The sequence below is a fragment of the Prunus avium genome, chromosome 3, assembly GCF_965620075.1.
Source record: "Prunus avium chromosome 3, drPruAviu1.hap1.1, whole genome shotgun sequence".
NCBI classification, from domain to species: Eukaryota; Viridiplantae; Streptophyta; class Magnoliopsida; order Rosales; family Rosaceae; genus Prunus; species Prunus avium.
The window spans coordinates 37482880-37505903 of record NC_142286.1 but is presented as its reverse complement, the minus strand read 5'-3'; the positions used below and the strand labels follow the sequence as shown (position 1 = coordinate 37505903).

Below are 23024 nucleotides of genomic sequence, written 5' to 3'. Positions count from 1 at the left end.
CTTGGTATTCATATTTGATCTGCCTTGTTTTTTTGCCCACCACTCAGCTTTTGTTTATGAAATTAGAACGTGAAAAACGCAATCTTCTTTACTACTTTTGTGCCCTTTTCTTCAAAAGAATTATATGAACCAAACCAAACCAAACATAGATTCATTCCTACTTAGAATAAATATAGAGGCCAGAAACCCATAATCAAACTTTTATGCAGCTTGAATCTGGTGAAATCAAAAGAGAATAATTCCACTAACTAAAACTTATAAAAACTTCTCTTGTGCATGGCATGACAGATTCGTACGTTTTCACGGCCTATATTTTTGGTGTGAGTGGAAGGTTCCTTAAAATAAAACTTGCAATAAATTGTATGCAACAACAAATGACCCATAAACTAGGAGCCAAAACTAGGGCAGCCTACTCTAAACACCAAAGGAAAATGAAGTAGGGTCCAATGCTCCTGATCTTCATTTCGTCTCAATAAAATATGATGATAATTCATAAAAAAAAATAAAAAGAGTGGGATCCGCATGAGTACTTATCCCTTTTACTAGTATACTTCACGATCAACATTTTCTACACTTGTAGTACGTAGTCGTCAAATAAATTAAGAATAAATTTCCAAAATTAGAGCAGTATTATATTCCAAGATTCTCTCATCATGATCAGTCTCTAACAAATATTTATGACATTAACCTTATGTGTCAAAACTTGAAGAATTATTAAATTTGTAGATAGATAGGGACTAGAGATGCCCAATTATTTTATCAACTTATGGGAATCTCACATGTGAAGAGTAGGACCTTCCCTTTCTAGGTAATTATTTTCTCATTCATTCTGATGTAACATAAAGGAAATAAAAAGTTAGGATGGAGTTGGAGGCAATAAAAGTTAGGATCCATCAGATTATTCAAGGCAAAACGTGGTGCACGGTGTGGCTAGTAAAAGAAGTAGCTGAAACGTAATACAACGATTTACTATAGAAATTTACGTCTTAAAACATATATATATATATATATATATATATATATATATATATATATATATATATATATATATATATATATATATATATGAGGCGGGTTAGGTTAGTTGGTTAAGGTAGTGTGTCCGTTCTCTTCACCCGAATTCGATCTCTCTTCCTGTACATATAAATAAAGAAATGGAACTAAATATACAATAATTCAGCAGACCACGAGAGCCTTAGCTTAGGGTACCTCTTGAGAGAGAATAATACTCCATCCTAGGTTTAATTCTCCTGGTGCCTACCAAATAACTAGCAAAATGATAAATTAGAGACTTATGTTGGGGAGGTGGAGAAAAATCGTTGAAAGCTTTTGCACGTAGAGTTAACGTATATATTGCATTATTCTTCTTCAATGTCTCTCATGCCATGCGTATAAATAGTTCAGAGTTCCACGTGCACATAAATGCATCGAGCAGGGCCACAATTTCATTTTGTCTAGCTACCAGTTTGTGCCACTTGACGCATAACTTTTTGTGAATCAACGGCTGTGATCAATCTAAGAGTCTAAGACCATGATCATGATCGGGCTGAACAAGAAGAATCGGCATATGCGTCCAGATCCTTTGCATATACAAAATCTCAGCTGGCTTTCGAAGTCCCCCAGTGGCCAACTTGGCCTTTGTTTTCTGAAAACATCATCATCAAATAATCGTCAACTGGTCTTAAAATTATTTACCTGCCCTATCAAAATTACTATACCTTATTACCCAAGAAAGACAATTACAGCATCCCTCTGATGAGGTGGCACGACTATAAGACAAGTAAGAAGTTATTCTTCCTTAAAATCAATTACAGTCTGACTGTAAAATTACAAAATGATGCACGTATCTGAAATGTAATTTATCTGCAAAGAGAAATGACTCGTAGTTTGCATGAAAGAAAAAATTATTATAATAAGAACTTCACAAGACACACAAGGATATGCGTCTTATCCTCAATGATTAATTCACAGACTTAAAAAGGCTTATTTATTAGCAACACAACAACACTCTTTGCATTGTATCTGGGTCCCACTCATTTTTGGAGTTTTGGAGGTGAAGGCAAAACATTTAGGCATCCCTACTGATCAATCAATTGCTCAAATAATAGAAAAAGACATCAGAGCTAGGGTTACTTGCCTCGCGTGGGACCTCTAAATTACAGCAAGATATCATTTTCCATCACTGTAATAAATCCCCGTCTAATATAATTGCGGTACAAGCATCTATCAAACATATAAGTATTTTATATTAAAGATTGGTTACATATTTTTAATTTTTACTGTTGAATTGCATTTATTAAATGCGTTGGTGGTCTTTTAGATGCAATCCAACGATTGAGATTAGAAATATGTAATCAATCATTAACTTAAATACTTATTGCAGAATGTCCATATATATAGCAATCGAGATATTTATTTATTTGTTTGATCACAAAACCTAACAAGTACCCAACACTTGCTATCTAATATGTTACTTTCAAATCCCTAGTTGGCTCATATTTCTGTTAGCCTAGTGTGGCAAGTTATGTGTGTACGTGGTCGAATCCCAACCATCCGAAGGACAAAGCCAATTGCAAGATGAAAACAAAAACCAAGTGACCCACTCTCTATATTGGCCTTATCTTGTTGATGAAGAAGGAAGGATACGGAATTTTCAGTTAAGATAAGGCATATTTCATGCCATATGATATGAGTACCAAATTAAAATAACCTACAAAATGCGATTTGATATCTAGACCTACAGCTAGCATATGTAATTATATGAGGCATGCGAGGACACAATAATGCAATTAAGGGAAACATCAGGTGGGCTCTTGTGGACCGTCATATTCGTGCCATCGACAATGTTACTTTGACACAAAATGTTATGTTGGGCCTTAAACTGAAAACTTTTACCAACATTAATTAGCTATAAACCGAACTTGTTAATTAATCATTATCACAAAAGTGTCCTTAGTTGTATGGCTGTAATTCAAAGGAAATATAGGTATATAAGCGCCTTAATGAACGTTTACGGTTTGATTGGAATGTGATCACAAGGACATCAAGGCCTCACACAAGCCGGAAGCTGCTACAATGAGGAGTTTAGAGTGAGGAGCTTATTTGAAGGGTTCAATCCCACCATCAAACCATTTAAAATATTTGAGTCAATTCATTTCCTCACATTTGTTGATGATGAGATTGAACCCCCTCAAATAAGCCATTCACCCTAAACAAATCAATATAGCCTTTCCGCACACATGCCTAGTTGATTAAAATTGGGTACAAATAGGAAGCCCGAAAGTGAGTCTCCAAATATGGCCCAAGTACATCAATCTCCAAGTTCTAGAACCCATGGGCTACTATGGAACTCAATAGCACTTGATAAAAATGCCAATTGATGGAAGCGATATTAGGAAGGGAGGAATCGAAACAAGACCTCCGATGCCCCAGTAAATAGAGTTATTGCAAAATTGCAACTGTTTAATGCAAGAATAAGCAACATACCCAGTTTTGTGTATGGGTAATGTAATCCAAATTATTTAAATACAATATAAAGAGTAGTATATCCACCAAAATTGCTAGGTTTTGGGCTAAATCCAATAGATGGGCTATGCTATCTTGAGCCCAACTGAAGAGTAGCCAAAACGCAGCGTTTAGCAAATTTTTAATGGTCCAGAAGACCGACGTCGACGCGACGTCGTTGTTATCTAGCTTAATCACAGCCACTTGGACCACACACATGCATACAGGCTTGGAATGGTGACCCACGCCGCTCCCTCGGTTACACATTGAGTTCCAGAACCCGAAAGAGGAGAAAGTACCACAAAAACTCAATTTTCATTTATCTTCACACTTCACAGCTCCGAGAAAGAGCCAGAGAGAGATTGAGGGTTCTCTCAACTCTCCCCATCTCTCTCACTTGAAAACTTGCTTCCAAATCGCTCCCTACCATCAGTAAGATCTTCATCTACTTCTGTTTTTATTCGTTTGATTCTTTCACTTTTGTTTTAGATCTTTGGGTTAGTTTTACAGACCTGCGGCTCAAAATTTCAGAGATGGGTTTGGTTTTTTTATTCTAAAGTTTGGATCTTTTTTCGAAGTTTATATGAATGATCGATTATTTGATTGTCTAATTGGGTCTCGGGGTTTTAAATCACTGTTTTGAGGTGTAGTAATTTTGTATTTCTTTGGCTGATTCATTTTGCATTTGCGTGTGTGGCTTGCCTGATGCATATTCAGCTTACTTGAACTCATAGGTGAAATTGGTAGATGCGTCAATGATCTCAAAATAGAAAACGAGATCAGTTTAATTCCAAGTGCAGTGGAAAAAGTTTAGTTTTCTGCCAAATTTACTGTGTATTCGTCTTCTTCTTCAGTTCTGAGTTTTAGAAATGCGTGATGTTGGCTGACATTATTGGCTATAAGACACCTTCAATGCCCCAGTTAATCTTCATCACACTTGCTTTGAGATACTGCTGCAATAAGCTTTTCTAGTGGTGATGTGTTAGTGAGACGGTTGGCTGTGGTCAATATGTGGAATTTTGCATCCAGCTACATAGCTGGAAGTGTTGGATTAAAAAATGATTCTCTAAGGCCGACACAAGCTGCTTCTGAATGTTCGGATGATGAGGGTTCTTCTGTTGTTGGGAGAGAGGAAGGACTAGAGTGCCCCATATGCTGGGAGTCCTTCAACATTGTCGAAAATGTGCCCTACGTTTTATGGTGTGGCCATACCCTCTGTAAAAATTGCATTCTGGGACTGCAATGGGCTGTTGTGAAATTCCCCACTTTACCAATTCAGCTTCCGCTTTTTATCTCATGCCCATGGTGCAATCTCTTGTCCTTCCGGCTGGTTTACAGGGGAAATCTCAAATTCCCTCGCAAGAACTACTTTCTTCTTTGGATGGTTGAGAGCATGAATGGTGATAGGGTTAAGTCTCATTCTACCTTCTCTGGTGATAATCATCCTGTCTGGCCGGCAAATGGAAATGCATCCGTGGGAAGTCAAGTGAGCCACACTCACCACCGGAGGGTACACCATATTCGCCATATCGAGCCATCGGGTCAGAATCATGTCCTTGCCCCTAATTACCTTAGTGTGGAGCGATTGCATTCTTCCCTTCGGAAGTCGCTGTTTTTCTTCGTTCATTTGACAGCAAAGTTTCCACTGGTTGTGATATTTCTTCTGATCATCTTATATGTAATACCTGCCTGTGCAGCTATATTGGCTTTGTACATACTTATCACGGTTGTGTTTGCTCTCCCATCGTTTCTTCTTCTGTACTTTGCATATCCAAGTTTGGATTGGCTTGTCAGGGAAATCATCACCTGATGTGCTATTGGCTTGCTTTGTTACAAGCACTGTGAATATAAGTTTGCTTCTACATGATGGTGCCTCCTATCTGTATTTCTAGTATGCAATTCGACGACGTACCAGTTTCCATGATGCAATGTTATTTTTCTCCCAAAGCTGCTTGATCTCAACACAACCCTTCTCTGATATTGTCAGAATCATTTCAGCTCTTGTAGATGTTCACTTGGGCATGTTAGTTTCTCAAATTTTGGTTCAGGAAGATTAGATGCAATGCAAGTATCACATCTTCCAGCAGAGGATTGCTTCATGCATATGCAATGCTCTTGCTAGAATACAGAATACTTAGGACATACAGGGTTCTTGTTTGTATGAAGACTTGTGTTTAATAATATGTTTTTATAGTTCTATTACTTTTGTGCTGCGTAGTTCTAGGTATGATGGTGGTGGATTTTGAACGAAATTGTTTATTATGGTTATTTCATTAGAAAAGAATTTTGGTTGTACATATTTCTGACACTGAGGATGAGTCTCTCTCTTCTTCGATATAATCTGCAATTCTGCGATGTGAATAACCCAAGGCAATGAATGACAGAGAACTCATTCTTCCCCTGCTTTTTCTGTTTCAATAATTGCTATCTAAATTAGCCTAGGCAAGGTCTATATGTAAATAAAATCTTTCCTGCCTCCATTTCAACCAAAAGAAAAAAATGCAAATCAAATTTGTGTGTATTGACTTCGACCTCGTTAAATTTTGTATGAATTTCGCTATTTGATCTTAAAGACTTTTTATATTCGCTCTCAAATAATTAATCTTGTGCCAAAAGAAAACTACCATTGATTGTATTTGAGATGACAAGAAAAGGTCGCCCAAAAGCGTCTTTTTCTTTCCCCACCATCCACAATTAATCTAAAATATACAGAAAATCCATGTCAGGCAATCCGACAAGATCATCCACGTGTCAAAAGCATAACCTGGCATTGCAACCTATGATTCTGTGTTATGTACCACACTTCTCTGAGTGGTTTGGTTGTTTATGACGAAGTATTAAGAGAGTTTGGAAGAAATAATGGCAGCCATTGCCGTTGCTTCACCAAAATCCGCCATTTTGCAGAACCCAATCTCTCTCAGAGAACCAAGTTGGAGTCTTTTTGGTGGGTCCTTGAAGGGTCTTTGTTTACAATTGAAACCCAGAAACAAGAACAGAGAAGATGCCATCAATTTGGTGGTTGCTTCAACAAACTCCACCACCTCAGCAAACACCAGTAGAAGCAGAGGTGGTGGCCGCTTTTACATCAACTTCACCGGGTTTCCTTTTCCTCTGGGTCCGTTTCTCAATAGAAGCACCACTAGGACTGAGGTCAGCTCATTTTATTCTTTACCTTCTTCTTGACTCTGTTACCTTAGTGATCACTGTAATGCTTTTTGGTCTGAACTTTTATTCCAATGAATATATCTGTACTTGTTTTCAGCTGAGACTCGCTTAAAATTTGGTAATTTTGGCTTACGGCATGACAAATTTCTTTCTTTATGCTCACATTTGATTCCTGGTCCTCTGCTGTTCTCAATTTTCATGTCTTTTTATCACTCTTTAGTAGAAGCCAGGTTTATTACAGCTTATCAGATATTAATCAATGAAGAGAGAAACTTTCACAGTTGATTGCTCAAAGATGACCTTATAGCTTTTCATACTTGATGTGCAAATTGCTGTAATTGATGGGTTGCTTTATTGACTTAAAAGTGTAACCTTAAGTGCATGGTTGGTATTTCATTGAGTGTACAAAGGTATGATCTTTGAGTTCAGAGCAGATATTTGTTCTGGATGATCAGAGTAGTTGTATTATTGTAGCGTTTACAATAACTTTTCCTCTCTTTTCCGCATTTGTTTTAGGCTGTGAAAGGCTGCATATGGTTGTTTGAACAAGAGCAAGCATTAGGCTTCAGCAGTGTGTCAACAAACATTAGAATGACAGTCATCAAACTTAAATCTGGAGGACTGTGGGTTCATGCCCCCATCGCTCCAACCAAGGAGTGTATTCAGGTTTATCTTGCTTGCAGAATCTTCTCCCATATGTTTTTTGTTCGTGACTCTGCGTAATTCTGCATATCCGGTGCTTATGCTAACCAACTATACTCTTCTTATGAGCGTTTGTGTCTCTTGGCAGCTTCTGAAAGAGTTGGGAGCTCCCGTAGAATACATAGTTCTGCCTACATTTGCTTATGAGCACAAAATTTTTGTTGGTCCATTTTCTAGGGAGTTCCCTCGAGCTCAGGTATGGGTGGCACCAAGGCAGTGGAGTTGGCCTTTGAATCTGCCACTGGAGTTTTTTGGTATCTTTCGTGCTAAAACCTTAAAAGATGATGATTTGTCCACCCCATGGGCTTATGAGATTGAGCAGAAAGTTCTAAGTTCTCCAGAAGTTGGTAATACAAAGTGCAAAAGTACTATCTGAGACTTTGTTTTATAGAATTATTGGGAAAACTCATTTTCTTGTGAATTTTCAGGTATTGGGCCATATGTAGAGGTAGCTTTCTATCATAAGCCTTCCAGAACTCTACTGGTTACGGATGCGGTAATTTTTGTGCCAAGACAGCCACCTGATTGTATTAGCAAAGAATCCTTGTTGGCATCCGCAAAGAATGGTTTGGCTGTAAAACTTCTTAGTAAAGGAAAAGAAGTACCTCAAGAACCAGTAGTTGACAACAAGGCGAACCGTCAAAAAGGTTGAATCTTCACTCCCCTTTCCAATCCAAAATTCTATTCTTGAGTGAATGTTACTAAAATGATAATCCAATATGAGGGTTATCATGTATGTTTTTTGAAATGAAAAAAAATATTGAATAAAAACGAATTTTTGGTGTAGGATGGGAAAGAATGGTTCTTCAAATTCTTTTTCTTGGTCCATCGAATCTGTTGGAACCTAATGCTAGCTTTGCTCAGATGTCACAAAAGCTGATTGTTTCACCCATTGTAAAGACTCTGGTCTTCAGCAAAGTCCCTGAAAAGGTAGTTGAACCATTCTGATACAAATTTCTTTGCCGGATCTTGCACATCTTATATTCAATTTGGCTCGTCTTCTGGTATGCAAACTAATTAGTGAAATCACCAAATATAGCATGCCTGATGAAGGCACAAAGGTGTGGTTAAATGATATCTTGATTTCTTTGTCCGTGTGTGCATGTGTGTTGTTTTTGTGTGAAATAATCAAACCAACACTCTGCGCTTGTATACTATGGTTGATGTGCATTCACCAAACAAATATGACAAGAAACTATATAAGTACATGAAATTCAGTATTATGGCAATTTGTGTCCCAAAAAAATGACTTCGCATTTTAATAATTCAGGTCAGGGATTGGGTTGATGGAATTGTACGGGAGTGGAGGTTCAAGAGAATAATCCCCGCTCATTTTGCTGCACCAATCAATGCAAGCAGGTCTGATTTGTTAGCTGCATTTGCATTTCTGGATGACCTTTTGGATGAACGCTATGTCACTCGGCCTTCACTCTCTCTTCTCTTCGCATCACTTATGGGAAAGGCTGCCAGCTACTTCCCTCCAGATGACATGAGGACTTTATCATCGCTTGATAAGTTTTTGGTCTCGGTGGGAGCTGTGAAGAAGACTGTCTCAGGCCGGAAACGATGACATAACATAGCATGCAAATGTGCCGGTCGAGGTTTCACCTGTTCAATTTACGTACTCCTCTATACTTCGGCTACAAAGGTTCTTTGGCCAAACAAAAAAGGTAAAATGGTTCTGAGACTCACCATGGTTTTGTTATATAACATCTTAAAATTGTACTCGATCACCTATAGTAGAAGATGCATGATATAATAGTACAGAAGTAAATGTGCAATAGAAAGCATAATATTATGGTGTTTTGTCGGAAAATTAAATTATTCTCTTTAAGCCTGGTCCTCTTGTTCTTCAATGGTTGTAGAAACTAAGCAAAGAATAAACAATAAAGGTGGTTGCTGGGAGCCCTACACCAGGTCATTAAGAAAACATGTCAAAAACCAGAACAAACCAAAACTTTGCTTCAGGTTACAATTACTTACAACACCATCAAAGATATGCCCCATGGAAAGAGCCTAGAGAAGGCATGTCCCTCATCTGCCCTGCACAAATTTGCAGTTAATTTGGATTTCATTAGGGCAATACTGAAATTTGGGCACAATTAGATACGAAATTCATTCTCTTTGCTCACTGACTACTACTTATTAGAGATAGATGACTGGTAGGTGGCCGTACATGACTTGGTTGTCTTGTCAGTTGTCATGGGATTCAAGTAGGCAAAAGCTTCAAGGAAAGTTAGCAGGATATACGACCAGTTGTTTCAACAGAAGGTGGAAATTTTGTCCTGCAATGGATGACGTAAGGATCAATTGATACGACTGAAAGATACTAATCAATTCTTGAGCATAAAAAAATCTAGTTTTTCGTTGGAAGGTCAACTCCCCAACTAAGTTCTGCTACCAACTGCATTTAGTTTTTGGAGATTGATTATCAGCTGTCAAAGTAGGTTTCACATAAAGTATTAACTGATATGAGATGAAAAGAAGAAAAGTTCTTGTGTCTTTTGCTGGCCCAGCAATCAGTAAAGAACTGGCTTTGTATATTTTTTTTTATAATTGCACTGTAGGAGCAAGCACGTCTAGATCTCAACTTGTAAAAAAGTCTGAAGGTAGATAGATAGATAGAGAGAGAGAGAGAGGGAGAGAGAGAATCCAAGGTGACCTTTTCCTATTTCTTTATTGTCTCTTTGCTCTTGTTATGCTTTATCTTTGGCCACAACTTTTTCAAAGCTTTGGGGCATGCCTCCATGAACTGATGCAACCCACCCACCTTGTTTGCTTTTCTTCCTCCATGATGATGTTGTACTAAAATGATTAAGGAGCATAATTTTCACCCCAAAAGGAAGCTAAACATCAACTTGGCCACCCTCCAAGTTTGTGTGATGCTCTACATGAAACTTTAAGATGCACATTTCTCTATGGCGGGGAACTAAAAATGGATATTGAAAAAAAATCATTCCCGTGTAGCATGCGTGGATGATTGTGAACCGTCAATAGAATGGATCTTGTAAGGACTCCTTCAACATGCGCTACTAAACAATCATTCTTTGGCACTATAATTTTTTATGGACTCAACAAGTGCAGCTAGATTTATACTATAATAATTAATGGTAATGAAATTGTTAATGATCGACTAATCAAAATTACTTATGCAGCTGTTGTATTTTAAATTGTCACCCTCGATAACAATCATGTACGCACACCTGGTTGGTTAGGGGAAAATGAAATTGAAAACATCACCGACACGATCTTACCTAGGTGTGATTAAAAGGTTGGTCACACCCATTTGTTAGTAATTAAATAGTCAAATATAAATAAATAAAAGCACCGACCCCCCTTTTGTTTTTTGAGTTTTTTTTTGTATTGGAGTAGATGCTTTATAAAATAGAAGCACTTTATTTGTTTTTTGAGATTTACGAACCGCCTTTTTATTAGTTGTTTAAAGGTTAAGTGTAGGAAAAATATTAATCCAAAGATCACTTTTAAAAAAAATAATAAACACCGATATTATATCGCAGAAACAATATTTTTGCAATATTTATTTCTTATAACAAGGTGACCCCTGACCCCATGATAAGTCTTTATGACTATAATAAATAACAAATAATAATAATTTTATTTATAAATATAGAAAAAGTATGAGTACATGTAGGAATATTCCAGAACTTTGATTTAATCGCACCAAACTTGATAAAACAAAAAGAAAGATCTAACTTCGAAATATGCTAATTATTGATTTAGTCTTCTCCTTGAAATTGGCTTCAGAAAAAAAAAATTGAAAATGGGAACCTCAACTTATAATATATAGCTGGCCTAATACATATATATATATATATATATATATATATATATTTTTTTTTTTTTTTTTTTTATTTTTTTCTTTAAGAAGGAGACCCCAAGATTTTCTTATAGAAATCTACAAAAAAAAAAAAATAAGTAGACGTGTTGGCAATGCATTTTGAATGGGAGCTTAATGAGTTAATAGGAATTCGGCCAACCACAAATGTACCATCCGGCCTGAAATCAAAGGAGTTGGTTGCATTTTCATAATAAAATCTGTGTGTTATCAATCATGAAAGCAATTTCGATAATTTCATTTACGCTTTCTGATGATGAGTTTATGTATAATTAATCCCATTAAAGGGATGAATATGACAAACATAAATCCTTCTAATGGATTTTCAACTTCACTTTCATTATAAATTTCCTGAAATTATTTGGAAATAAACCGTCTTGTGTACTTTTCAAATGGTGTTAATTACATCATTAATCCAACATGATCAATAGTGTTGAAATATCCTCACCACATAAGTAAAACGTAATTAGGTATTTCGCTTTTATCAAAAGAACGTAATTAGGTTTTGTTAAAAAAAACAACTAGGAAGATTAAGAAATACATTGGTGTGACATCTATATACATTTTTATATATTAAAAATTAAGAATTTTATACGAGTGTTAATTAAGGTTAAGAGTTGGAATAGTTCTCTAGACATAAACTTTCCCTCATTAGTTCGATATCGGCTGTTTAAAATAAAACAAGCAAGAGGCTTATAGCTCAAGTGATTAAGAGCATTTATCTTGTACATGAGGTCTTAGGTTCGATTCCCCCCTCTCCCAATATCGCTTGTATAAAAAAAAAACTTAAAATTATTAAAAAAAACCAAAAAGTTACCGGTTACTATGATTTCTTTTGGGTAAGTAACTTAAGTTACCATTGTTTATGTTAAGTTAATTTTGAAAGCAAACATTTATTCAAACAAAGCATGAAAGAGATGTAAAATACATAAAAGGCAAGATATCTTCAAACTTTTTAATGTTGAAAAAGGATGGTATTAAGAATCCAAAACAAGTTATGTATTTTTTTTCTTCATATTTTTCATACCAAACAGGGCTAATCTCCCTATGATTTAGGCTATAAAAATCCCAAAACTAATTTCTCTTTTTGCAAGAAATCCAAAAGTCATAAGCACCATTAGAAAAAGTAAGAACAGCTTCACAAATAAATCTTCAGTTTGGGATTGAGTTTTGGAACTTCCAAAAAAGCATATTTGTTTCAACTAAAAAGGGCAGTTTGAGTGGGACCCAAACAAAATTCTCACACTTCCTCCTTCTTTCCTTCTTTTATATTTTTCTTGGATTCTATAACAAACGCGCAAAGCGCCGAGAAAACCCCCCCGTACCAGAAAGCAATGCAAACTAGAAACAGTTGCTTGCACGATCTGTGAAGCAAAATCTCACACAAAAAACATAGCAAAAAGGAGTGGCCTTTACTCTCTTCTTCTTCTCTCTCTCCTTTTTTCTTTCTCCTCGAGCAGCCTCATTCATTCACACTCCATCATCCGTTTCCGCTTCCTTCGCTTTCTGGTTGAGCAGGCTTAGCAGAAAATAAAGGTATGCTTTTGCAGCTTCTCTACGCGTTTCTGAATCTATTTAATCCCTTTTCGGCACATAATGCGATATGGATTTTTAGTCTTTTACATGATCAGAACTGGGTTCGATCATGTAGAAGACTGGGTTTTCAGTCCACAAAAAAAAAGAACTGGGTTCGATTAATATTGTGATTTCGGTTATGGGTTTTGTGTCATCAATGCTTCCACTAAGCTCAGTTTGGTTCTCATGGTGTTCTGCTATTTGGGGTGCGTCCTTAGTTTTCTTCCTCTGTACAGGTTCTTGGGATTAAGATTTTCTTTATGGTGGTTTTTCAAAGGCATGCTTTTTATTTGAACTTTTTATAACTGATAATATGATGCGGGTTTTGATCTGTCTTTAAATTTCTGGTGATGGATTTGCATAATATAATTACTATCTTAGTTAATTCATTCGTGCTATCTACGGGTGGTTGTTCTGGTTACTTGTTAGCTCTCATTGGATGTTCCTCCATTTTTATCTACTGTTTGTATGGTTGGACGTTTGGAGCTACTCTTCTGCTACTTCTCAACTTGTTTTGCTTTTCGAATGCAACCCAAAATTGGCTGCTTTTAGTTTGTCTTCTTCCCAACAAAAAAGTTAATTGAATAACAGCTTTTCTGGGATTTCCTCTTTAGCCGAATCTTCTTTGTTTGACATTGGACTAGGTGGTAGAGGGCTTTGAATGCATTGAGTAATAGCTTTTTCTGGGATTTTTTCTTTAGTGGACTCTTATTTTTTTGACATTGGAGTTGGTTGTAGGGGGTTTTTGAATGCAGAATCATGATATCTCTATCTGTATCAGCTTATAACTCGATGGGATTGTTTGATAATCACGGTGTTAATTCAGATGCCAACTAATTTGTTTTGTTACTTTGTTACTTTGTTGCTTTTTTTTGTTTTGTTTTCCTATTGCATCCTGTAGCATTTATGTCTTGCCAACACTTTCATGTTTATTTCTTTATACCATAACAAATTGATTACATTGTCGGTATTTCTTTATACAATAACAAATTGATTACATAGTAAGTTTTGAATTCAACAACTTTCTGATGCTGTGGTCTCTAAACCTTCAAAATTTGCACAATCAACTCGAATGTCTAACTTTGGAAACAAAAAAAAAACTTTTATATTTATTTATTATGGGGTAGATTCTTGTTTCTTCCATTCATAATAGGTGCCCCATCTGGAATTAATTTCAAAATCAAGAGAGCATGGAATTTGATTCCATTACTTATGTTGGTGTCGTGTGTGAGTGTTTTTAACTTTTACATGACGTGTTTTCCTTTTAAGTTTGAAAATGTTTTGGTCTTATCTTTTTAGTTGAAATAAGTATTGCTACTATATGATTAGTAGGAGCACAACTAGGAATATGTGGTTAGTTTTAGCAGGATGTTTCCCACACCAATATAGTTGCCAGGGTTAGTCGTTCCTTGTTTTTGCATCATTTAGTTGTATGTAATCTCCTATTTTACGTTATGTTACGCAGTGTAATAAAAGAAGAGAATTGTTAGGCCGGTTAACTTGAGTTATTTAGAGGTCAGTGGTTCCTCCATAATCCCCAATTCCATTTTACATTGTTCTTCCTGGTTTTCCTCTTGTCCATGTCAGTGTCTAATCTCCCTCAACGTTTAATAAATCTTACCAAACTGATTCTATGTATGAGTTTTATGATCTCACTTAGTGGTGCAACCTTGTAAATGCATGCTTTTTATACCTTTCACCAGGTTGAAAATTTTGTTGAAAACCTTCCTGCATGAAGCTATCTGTAAGTGCTCATTATAGTAGAACTTTTACAGAATCCGATTTAAAAATTACAAACTAACATGGCAGTTTATGTTGTCCCATGCTTATCCAGGTCATTTATCAACTCAATTTTGTGACTCTTACCACCACCACTGCTTTGATTGATTTCTTATACCTATTTGTGTTCATTTTTGTTTCGTAAATTATGCATCTTTGATCTGTCAACCCCTACCCCCTTCTCTTTTCGTCTTGCACCATTATAATTTTCTTTTTGGCTGGTTTTCAGGATTATCTGGTCTAAACTTTGTTTGAAGTATCTCACTCCTTTCTGATGGATGAATTGAGTATCAATTTATCAATGACCTGTGAAACAACAAAGCCAGATGAGGGTAATTCAAGAAGAAATTCTACAGGGAAAATATTCTCGTTAAACAGTGAAGAAAGGATTCCTCATTATCTCAGAGCTTCTACTGGTTCCTGTCATGATCATTGTAAATATGGGAAGAAACATGAATTGGAAGTGAAGGCAAGATGTCCCATAAAGTCTGTACCAAGAAGACTTCCAACAAAATCACCTAACAGCCAAAATTCAGTAGAGAGTGCAGTTTTTCCAGAGAGGAAGAATACAGCAGTGATCAAGCTCAAACATTCACCTGATTCGAAAACCCATTTACCTGATACATGTAACATTACCAAGCAGCAGCTGTCAAATAATTCAATTGACAGCCAAAATTCTGTTGGGAGTGAGCTTCTGGCTGATAGGAAGAAGACATCATTGACCAAGCTCAAATCGTCATCGTGTTCACAACCCCATGTCTATGCTGCGCCTAAAACCATGAAGCAGGAAGTTTCATCTTCTCCTGATAAGCTGGAAGTCTCTTCAAAGAAGGGTTCAATAAAACTTAAGGACAAGAGTTTGTCTGCAAAACATGTCACGTCTTCGAAGCCAAAATCTTTTGTAGTGAAGGAATTGTCCTCGCCTGATACTTCAGGAGGTTCAAGTGCCCTAAGAAGCGTTGATTTGAAGATAGGCCAGAGGACAGGGACCTCTCTGAAGCCAAAATCTTTAGCTCTGAAGCAAATGTCTTCTCCTGAATCTTCAGGAGGTTTAAAAGGCCAAAGAAACAGTGATGTCAAGATAAGCAAGAGGGCAGGAACGCCCATAGTGGCTTTGAAGAAAGTATTGGTGCCCCCAACAGCACCAATGTCCCCCAGACCTTCTCTCGGGAGAGTTGCAAGCTTAAAAGCACAGAAGAACAGGACTGTGAAAGTTGTGTCTCCTCTAAAGAATCATAACAAGATCAGAAAAGCTAAACCCAAGCAACTCAACAATGATGAGATACAGGAGAAGACCTTGTATGTCATCAAGATTGAAACTGAGAACAAACCTTTGGAATCCGGTCAAAACAAAAATTGTGAAGTTGAACCATCACCACCTTCATCATCATCTTCACCCGAGTCTTTGTGCCTCCCAAACGCTGTGTCCTTTTCATCCCATGAAGGAGAAGATCACGAGTCTGAATATACAATGAGTGAAACAGAAGACTACTCTTTCTCAGAAGACAGTGAAGTTGACTATAGAGAGAATGCAGAGACCCTAAAGGAGGGTGACAAAGGGAAACCGAGAAAGTCTGGAATGGTTTGTTCGGAAGAGAAGGATGGCCAACTGTTAAAGTTTAGGAGGGGAAAGGTGGTTGACGGGCAATTTGAGAATGATAGTCCAAGGAGACTCAAATTTAGGCGGGGAAGAGTGTTGGGAGAGAACCAGAAGGTCAAAGCTGATGCGCAAAGGCGAAGCTTTAAGAAGAGAGGTGCTAATGGTGATACACTCGCTACTGAACCTGGTGCAGAGAAGGTTGTTTTGAGACATCAAGATGTTCAAGGAAAGAAAGATGAGAAAGGTCTGTTTAATAATGTGATCGAAGAAACAGCGAGTAAACTTGTTGAAACCCGGAAGAGTAAGGTTAAGGCCTTAGTTGGTGCTTTTGAAACAGTGATCTCACTCCAAGAGCGCAAACCTTCAGCAAGCTCTGTTGCTTGAGTGGGGGAAAAGAACAATAGAAAATAAACCTAAGCTTCTAATGTGAGAATTTGAGTTAACAAGCTTATGGTCTGCAAAAATGTGAAGGAAGATTGCTTCCGTTGGCGTTAGATGGCCTGGATGCGGAGTTGAAGTGGAGTCTTGCAAGCTTAGATCTTAACATGCCGCATCTGTATTTTGTGGTTTCTCCCTTTCCCTTTGAGTTTCATACCAGATATGATTGACTGTTATCTTGTGAATAAAACAATTATACTCATGACTTCATATACTGAGTGAGAAAAGAAAAATTACAGAACTGTTTGTTGGTTACTTGTGATATCGTTTTTCTTGGTTTTAAATAGAGTTACTAGATTGACTGTAATTGTACTTTGTTTAGTTTGACACAGTGTTTTGTTGGATGTAGCTTTTCCTCTGCCAATACAATGACTGATCCAAGCTTTTTTCCATTACCTGATTTGTAACAAAATGGTGGTGTTTAAATTATGCAGCATTGACTTGAATGTGTTCATAATGCAGATGATATGTATTGCCATACATTTATTGAATGAATTTTGTATGAGATGCATGCATCTGTGAAATGTGGTTGGACCTTGGAAACACCCACGACAATACAAATATACAATGCTTTTGGAAAGCCTTAGTGGAAGCCTAGGTGTAGCAATGGCAAAGGCCAACCAGATCAAAGCTAATAAGCATGCCAAGGAAGGCCAATACCTTGTCCTAGGCTAGAATAGAACATGTATTCTTCTGAAAATTTGACGATCAAGCTTTTTATTTTTTTAATTTAATTTTTTTGCTTCCACTGTAAAATCTTCTTAAAAAAAAATTAGGGTATCATATTAAAGCAACATAAATATATAATTATTTTTAAAAAAGGTAAAGCAAAAGGTTGCCATCGGGAGGAGAGAAACTCTCATGTAACAGGAATAACACTTTTTGCTATATCCGATCAATAATGTAATGACATATAGAATAACTTTTCCACGTGTCATTGTGTTATTGTTTGGGAATAGCAAAACAGTCTTATCCACGTTACATGTAAGTTTTTTTTTCACCGAGAGATATTGTGCTTGAAGAATCTTTTGCGCTTTTGGCTGACACGATAAATACCTTACTCCCCAACAGTAAATTTGTGAAAAACGATGAGAGTTGCTTGTCTGAATGACAGATAAGACAATGTGGTCCCCACCTCCCCGTATAACACGTGGCATGAAGCAATTTGTTGTTGCCTTACATAAAGGACCGGCAAGGCGTTGTAACATTTCCGGCAAATTGCAATTCTTCTATTTTGGAAGCCAAGCCTGCCTTCGTCTTTCCAGTGTCTACCACCAGATACCACCTCTGTTTGGGTTTGCTTTCAGTACCTGACCTGTGCGGCTGTGCTTCTGTCACTGAATTTTTCTTTGGACATATTTGCCCCTGAAGTAAATCCAATTTCTCACTGCTTCCTCGCTTGTCAAATGGAAATTTCTTCTAGCTTTGATTTCTTTAATTTTCTTTTCCTTCTTCTATTGCTTATGAAAACCCTAATCTCTGTTCGATTTTGCACAGTTGGGTTTTCTAGGGTTTCGAAACTATGCCGGGAAAGGGCTTTGTAAGCTACGGATATCCGCTCTACCGCGAGTGATGAAGCTTTCTGTACCCAATCCATTTGTAAGGTTAAGGTTGAGGTGAGAAATTGGGTACCCATTTCATGTTAATTACGATCTAGTCCACTTTAAGCTTGCTTTTCCTGCGTTTCGGTGGGTTTTGATATGACATTTTGCATGTTCTTAGTTTTTGTCTAATCTTATTTTTTTGCTCAATCAGTACACGAATTAATGTGGGTTTTATTTGGATTAAGTAGTTGCTATATTTTGTTTAAAAGCTTTGTTTTTCATGCGGAGTGCCTTGTGGATCTATGGTTTTGGAAATATGTGACATGCAATAGCAAAACCCTGTCGTTTGTTTTGTGATTGAAGTTGATTGGAGTTTTAATTTGCAATGAATTTTCGGGACTTAAATGTTTCTTTTACTTACCATTTTGTGTGTCTAAGATTTCTAGTTAAACTTTAAACTGGAAAATTCTTGTTGCTCTGAAACATATGTGAGTTTTTAGATTCTAATATTAAAATTGATCGTGCCTTCTGCTATTGGGTTGATAATCTTTAGTTTGATTGCATTTGCAATATTTGTAGTCTCATGAAGAACTACAGGGATTTGATATTATTATATTTTAAAGTCTTAGTAGGCGGACAAAATGATTCCACAGAGCATTTATGTGCTTGTGGTTGCGAAGTACCTCTGGGTTCTCAGATTGTAATACTATTAAATCTAACATTTGTTCTCCTATTTGGCTGATAAACAATAGTGTGAGTGCATGTATGCTACATGTTGACAGTCTCATGAACTACAGGGATTTGAGATTATTGTATTTTTCAATCTTTCTAGGTGGACAAAATGATTCTTACAAAGCAGTATCGTTGCATACACTCAACAAGCTGTCAATGCACAAAAGGGCATCTAAGTGAAGATGCAATATTCCTAGTATTCCAACAGTTGAATTGGAATCCTAAGTTAATTGCTACACTTTCTTGTGTCTGCAAATGGTTTGATGATCTTGCCAAGCGTGTACTGTGGAAGGAATTTTGCCGAACAAGAGCACCAAAGATGATGATTGATCTTCAATCTAGTGGGAGTCACAGTGTAGATGGGAACTGGAGGGCACTCGGGAAGCTGCTTATTTACTGTACAGGATCTAAGAAGGGTGGCCTCTTTAATACCATTCAAATCCCTGGTCACTTTGTTTATAGGACCAGGTTCTCTAGGACATCTGGGAAGAGCTTTCTCTTGCCACAATGCAGAACAGATGTTTTGTATGTGTCTGATCCCTGTGAACATCTTGACCAAGGTGAAGAGGGGGATGTTGGTTTTTTCCGCGGAGTCTTCAAGTCATTCTCAATGTCAAAGGTTCGGAAGATGTTGATTAAGAAGGAGGCCCAACTTCATCCAACAGAGGTGTGCCCTTACTGTAAAGCTAAGTTATGGAGCATGTTGCAAGCCAAAATGATACCGCAGAGTGCCAGCTGCAGATTGGGAGCTTATGAGGATTGCATTGAGTATTTTGTTTGCCTTAATGGACATATGCTTGGGATCTGTACCCTGCTACCTCTATCTGATTCAGAAGAGGCATCAGAGTTGGAGTGATAGTTGAAACAAAAAAGAGGTACTCTCTTCCACCTTGAAGTTTTAGAAATTTTTTCTTTTGGAAATTGAGTTATATCTATAGGGAGATTCGCGATTTTTCTATGGGATGACGTGGATGCAATACCTATAATATAAGTTCAACAAGAGCATCCCATTTCGCTGGATATGGCAAAACTAGTATTCCAATATGTGAAAGTTCCATTTGAATGTGCCTTAATTCATTAAAAAAGTAGAATATGTTCAGTTCTTGCAGCTCAATTGAACATGCTTTCTACTCGGGCTGACTGCCCTTTCTTTTTGCTGGAATCATAAGATAACTTTATTCTTTCCCCCTTGTTTTGGCAGGTCTCTTGGCGTTGCAAGTTTTAAGGTTGGGAAAGTCAGAAATATTATGGGATCTTGACTCGGCTTGTGGAAGCTGAAATCATACCATTACAATCCCATTAAGTGTCGAAGCTTTCAGTCTTGCCCTGGTCTGGTGGGTTACCGTGAAAGTGCTTGAAGCTGCTGCTAACCATTTCTTTTCCAATTTTCCTTTACCTAAAATGTTCACTGTGGGGACTGTAATACGATGTAAATCTATGTTTGGCCTATATATGTAATGTGGATCGGATATTGGTTTGTGCAATTAGTTTACATTCTCGTTCGTTGACCTTTCCAATAAATCTTGAATCAGCTTAGAAAATTCCATGCGTGATTTTGGGGACTTTGAGCGGTGATAAGAGGAGTTTAAAGACTTAAATTACTCGTAATACAAAGAAGGGAAAGTGATTAAAACTCTGTTGCTATAGGGGAAATGCATGATACTGATCATTTAAATATCATTTGCATCTGGGCAATCAGAATTTGTTGGAAGAGTAAAACTTGTAAATACAATATCAGATTTTCAGATCACACGATTAATCGGATCTTTTAATTCAACTTATGCAACCTCTATAAAACCTCCCTACTAATAGCGCAGACTCAGACCATGTTTTGATTTGCAAGTGTGAAGCATATAAGAAAAAATTAATAACACAATGATATATATGATTTTTTTTATTTATCAATGCTATATATGATCAGTCTTTCTGTTTTAACTTGGTCATGCGAGACAGATGAGGCAGCAGGATACAAGGTTTCAAAACCGGCAAAATTGGCAAACAGAGCTCACATACATTTGATCAGTCTCAAGTTGGTCACACATTACAACTATATTACATAAACGAAAAATACAGAAGTACATTATATACATCCGATCATATACTGTGCTCATTCCTCTACTTCGAAGTTCAACCCAGCAATGGTCATCTTACCAATGTTGCTGCAAAATTTAGATTCACAGTAAGGGCTTGTACAAGGCATATAAAAACTGAAACATTTGACAAATCAGCATAGGGTTAATACAAAAAATACAGAAGTAACCCTGAGAAGCACGAGCAAGGCTTAACAAGTTTAGGTTGAAGCCTTAAACTAGAAAGTAGACAATCAAAGTTAATTTCTCTCTGGATTGTCTTCCAAAAAGCCCTCAAGGAAACCATGCTACTAACTGTGGCTGGTTTCTCGAAAGTCCTAGAACTAGGAAATAGGCAAGAAAGGTGAGAGGACTTTCCATACAAAGTGCTGGAAAACCATACTGTAGCAGGAAAGCCAACACTGTGGTCTGTTTGACATATGTTATTGTGCATATAGAGTTATGAGACGGGATAAGAGAAAAAATAGGCCTTACACAATAGCATCTAGGCCAGCTAACTTGGGCATAAACTGTTTGATATGATCTTCTGCTGCTTTATCAGATTTCAGAGTCTCACAGTTGAAAGAAACCAAAAGCTTGTCCTTCCCATGCTGTTCTTCAACCAGATCCACAACATCCTCTTCCCAACTGCCTACCATTGAATGCAAACAAAAGGCAAAATATGTTATCTACATGTAATGATCAATCGTGAAAGAAATAATTATAAATGAAAACAGAAATTCACAAATGAAACTACATAAAAAGGGAGTGAGGCTGTAAGAAAAGGTTATTCTTGGAAAAGGAAAAATGACTCAGCTATATCAAAATCTTAGATGATAGTTTGATCACGTTATGAAAGACAATGGTTCATCCAAAGGTTATCCTATCATTGTAGAAATCAGAGAGATACAAGACTATAAAAGCAAAGACTTTTAACAAAAGATAAGCTAAAGTATCTGTAACTTCAAATATACTAACGGGCAAGACCCAAAAATACAATATGCAAAATAATCTAACATAAATTAAGAACCAGCAAGATAGATCTAAAATGGGTTACCCATGAGCATGATCAATGCTCTGCAACCTAGCAGCATCATGGCCTCTACACTCTACAACCACAACCTTTTCTTTCTTTCTCTGTCAAAATGAAAACCCATTAGAGGCCACACAGAGAATTACATTATAGAGAGGCAACGTACCATTTTGGTAAAAATGAAACAAAAAAGAGGAAAAGGTAAATAAATAGTGTACAAGTAGTACAATAGAAGAAAGATGAAAAATCCCTCATACATTGTAGTCTATGATTTCAAGCTTGATCAGACGATAATCCTCACCCCTGCTACACTCCTTTTCACATGCCAACTCTACCGAACATGGTAAAAGAAATTAATGGCTAAGCATCCAAATCGCAAAGGGTACCATGAAAAGAAAACATAGAAAGGAATTACCAGTTCCAAAGAGACCGTAGCAAATGCTAATGGAGTTTTGGCGGTGGATGAAGTGGCCTGATATGGCCCCAGATGGTAACAGTGCTATTGAAGCCACTCCTTCCATTACGTCCCCAAAGTTCCCTCCTTTTGATTTCACTTCTTCTCCTCCATCTGCCAACAATAAAAAATTAACAAAAATTAAAATTTTAAAAACAAATTTAAGAACTTGGCATCTACCCAATTGTTCTTAGAGGATAGCAGATTGATCGATCATCTACGAGAAAGAAAACAAAAGGGACTTTACCCATTTCAATTCGTCTCCTTTTGCTGCTCAAATGTCAATTTTCTGCACTCTCAAGAGTGGAAGTGTTGGCGGTACTATACCAGTCTGACTGGTTGTTTAATCCAACGGTACAGACCACATGGGCTTTTATCGAACGGCCCAGATGACGTGCATTTGATCGAAACATCACGAAGAAGGCTCTTGATCAAGGTGGGTCACGTGCTCAATTAATCAAGCGGTGTTCGTTGCCCAAAAACACCGCACAAACGTGACACGTCATGCGTGTGCAGTTGTTTTTTGTTTTAAATAAAGTTTTATTTTTCTTCTTTTTGGTTAAATTTTCTGTG

General features: G+C 37.0%; 5 protein-coding genes across 13 annotated transcripts; 4 read left to right on the top strand and 1 right to left on the bottom strand.

The window, feature by feature from the left end:
- Positions 1 to 3794: 3794 nt before the first annotated feature.
- Positions 3795 to 5706, top strand: LOC110750016 (RING/U-box superfamily protein). Of its 4 annotated transcripts, XM_088250364.1 has the most exons (3): positions 3795 to 3936; positions 4359 to 5045; positions 5202 to 5706. In XM_088250364.1, the coding sequence occupies exons 2-3, from the start codon at positions 4514 to 4516 to the stop codon at positions 5312 to 5314; spliced, it is 645 nt and encodes a 214-aa protein (XP_088106490.1). In that variant the 5' UTR covers positions 3795 to 3936; positions 4359 to 4513; the 3' UTR covers positions 5315 to 5706. The 4 variants fall into 4 exon arrangements, with proteins under 4 accessions (XP_088106490.1, XP_021805955.2, XP_021805961.2 ...); XM_021950263.2 differs by having other exon boundaries at positions 4359 to 5706; XM_021950269.2 differs by having other exon boundaries at positions 3796 to 3936; positions 4222 to 5706.
- Positions 3797 to 10046, top strand: LOC110750004 (lysine-tRNA ligase). 4 transcript variants are annotated; one of them, XM_021950243.2, is made up of 7 exons: positions 3797 to 3936; positions 6231 to 6654; positions 7186 to 7335; positions 7460 to 7718; positions 7800 to 8018; positions 8159 to 8301; positions 8642 to 9203. In XM_021950243.2, exons 2-7 carry the CDS (start codon positions 6364 to 6366, stop codon positions 8939 to 8941), a joined length of 1362 nt encoding a protein of 453 aa, XP_021805935.2. In that variant the 5' UTR covers positions 3797 to 3936; positions 6231 to 6363; the 3' UTR covers positions 8942 to 9203. The 4 variants fall into 4 exon arrangements, 1 of the variants encoding a protein (XP_021805935.2); XR_002525672.2 differs by lacking the exon at positions 3797 to 3936 and adding an exon at positions 9569 to 10046 and having other exon boundaries at positions 6331 to 6654; positions 8642 to 9041; XR_015834493.1 differs by lacking the exon at positions 3797 to 3936 and adding an exon at positions 9538 to 10046 and having other exon boundaries at positions 6331 to 6654; positions 8642 to 9041.
- Positions 10047 to 12437: 2391 nt separating this feature from the next.
- LOC110750399 (uncharacterized) lies at positions 12438 to 17014 on the top strand. Of its 2 annotated transcripts, none has more exons than XM_021950721.2 (2): positions 12438 to 12763; positions 14811 to 17014. In XM_021950721.2, exon 2 carries the CDS (start codon positions 14856 to 14858, stop codon positions 16563 to 16565), a length of 1710 nt encoding a protein of 569 aa, XP_021806413.2. In that variant the 5' UTR covers positions 12438 to 12763; positions 14811 to 14855; the 3' UTR covers positions 16566 to 17014. The 2 variants fall into 2 exon arrangements, with proteins under 2 accessions (XP_021806413.2, XP_021806421.2); XM_021950729.2 differs by lacking the exon at positions 12438 to 12763 and adding an exon at positions 12816 to 13008.
- An 815-nt stretch (positions 17015 to 17829) lies between these two features.
- On the top strand, positions 17830 to 20379 carry LOC110750296 (EID1-like F-box protein 2). Its single transcript, XM_021950597.2, has 4 exons — positions 17830 to 17989; positions 18117 to 18235; positions 18996 to 19770; positions 20097 to 20379. The coding sequence occupies exon 3, from the start codon at positions 19005 to 19007 to the stop codon at positions 19749 to 19751; it is 747 nt and encodes a 248-aa protein (XP_021806289.1). The 5' UTR covers positions 17830 to 17989; positions 18117 to 18235; positions 18996 to 19004; the 3' UTR covers positions 19752 to 19770; positions 20097 to 20379.
- A 507-nt stretch (positions 20380 to 20886) lies between these two features.
- On the bottom strand, positions 20887 to 22851 carry LOC110749816 (uncharacterized). 2 transcript variants are annotated; one of them, XM_021950007.2, is made up of 6 exons: positions 22699 to 22851; positions 22413 to 22565; positions 22255 to 22328; positions 22022 to 22101; positions 21460 to 21612; positions 20887 to 21054 (listed from the first exon to the last, which is right to left on the bottom strand). In XM_021950007.2, the coding sequence occupies exons 1-6, from the start codon at positions 22700 to 22702 to the stop codon at positions 21003 to 21005; spliced, it is 516 nt and encodes a 171-aa protein (XP_021805699.1). In that variant the 5' UTR covers positions 22703 to 22851; the 3' UTR covers positions 20887 to 21002. The 2 variants fall into 2 exon arrangements, with proteins under 2 accessions (XP_021805699.1, XP_021805708.1); XM_021950016.2 differs by having other exon boundaries at positions 22632 to 22700.
- Between the last annotated feature and the right edge of the window lie 173 nt (positions 22852 to 23024).

Coding starts and splice junctions, on each gene's coding strand:
- LOC110750016 (XM_021950263.2), top strand. CDS start 4,514: ATGTGGAATTTTGCATCCAGCTACATAGCTGGAAGTGTTGGATTAAAA.
- LOC110749816 (XM_021950007.2), bottom strand. Junction 22,102..22,254: donor TTGAAATCATAGACTACAAT/GTATGAGGGATT, acceptor TCATTTTGACAG/AGAAAGAAAGAAAAGGTTGT. Junction 21,055..21,459: donor GCTGGCCTAGATGCTATTGT/GTAAGGCCTATT, acceptor TAAATTTTGCAG/CAACATTGGTAAGATGACCA.
- LOC110750399 (XM_021950721.2), top strand. CDS start 14,856: ATGGATGAATTGAGTATCAATTTATCAATGACCTGTGAAACAACAAAG.
- LOC110750004 (XM_021950243.2), top strand. CDS start 6,364: ATGGCAGCCATTGCCGTTGCTTCACCAAAATCCGCCATTTTGCAGAAC. Junction 6,655..7,185: donor GAAGCACCACTAGGACTGAG/GTCAGCTCATTT, acceptor CATTTGTTTTAG/GCTGTGAAAGGCTGCATATG. Junction 8,019..8,158: donor CAAGGCGAACCGTCAAAAAG/GTTGAATCTTCA, acceptor TTTTTGGTGTAG/GATGGGAAAGAATGGTTCTT.
- LOC110750296 (XM_021950597.2), top strand. CDS start 19,005: ATGATTCTTACAAAGCAGTATCGTTGCATACACTCAACAAGCTGTCAA.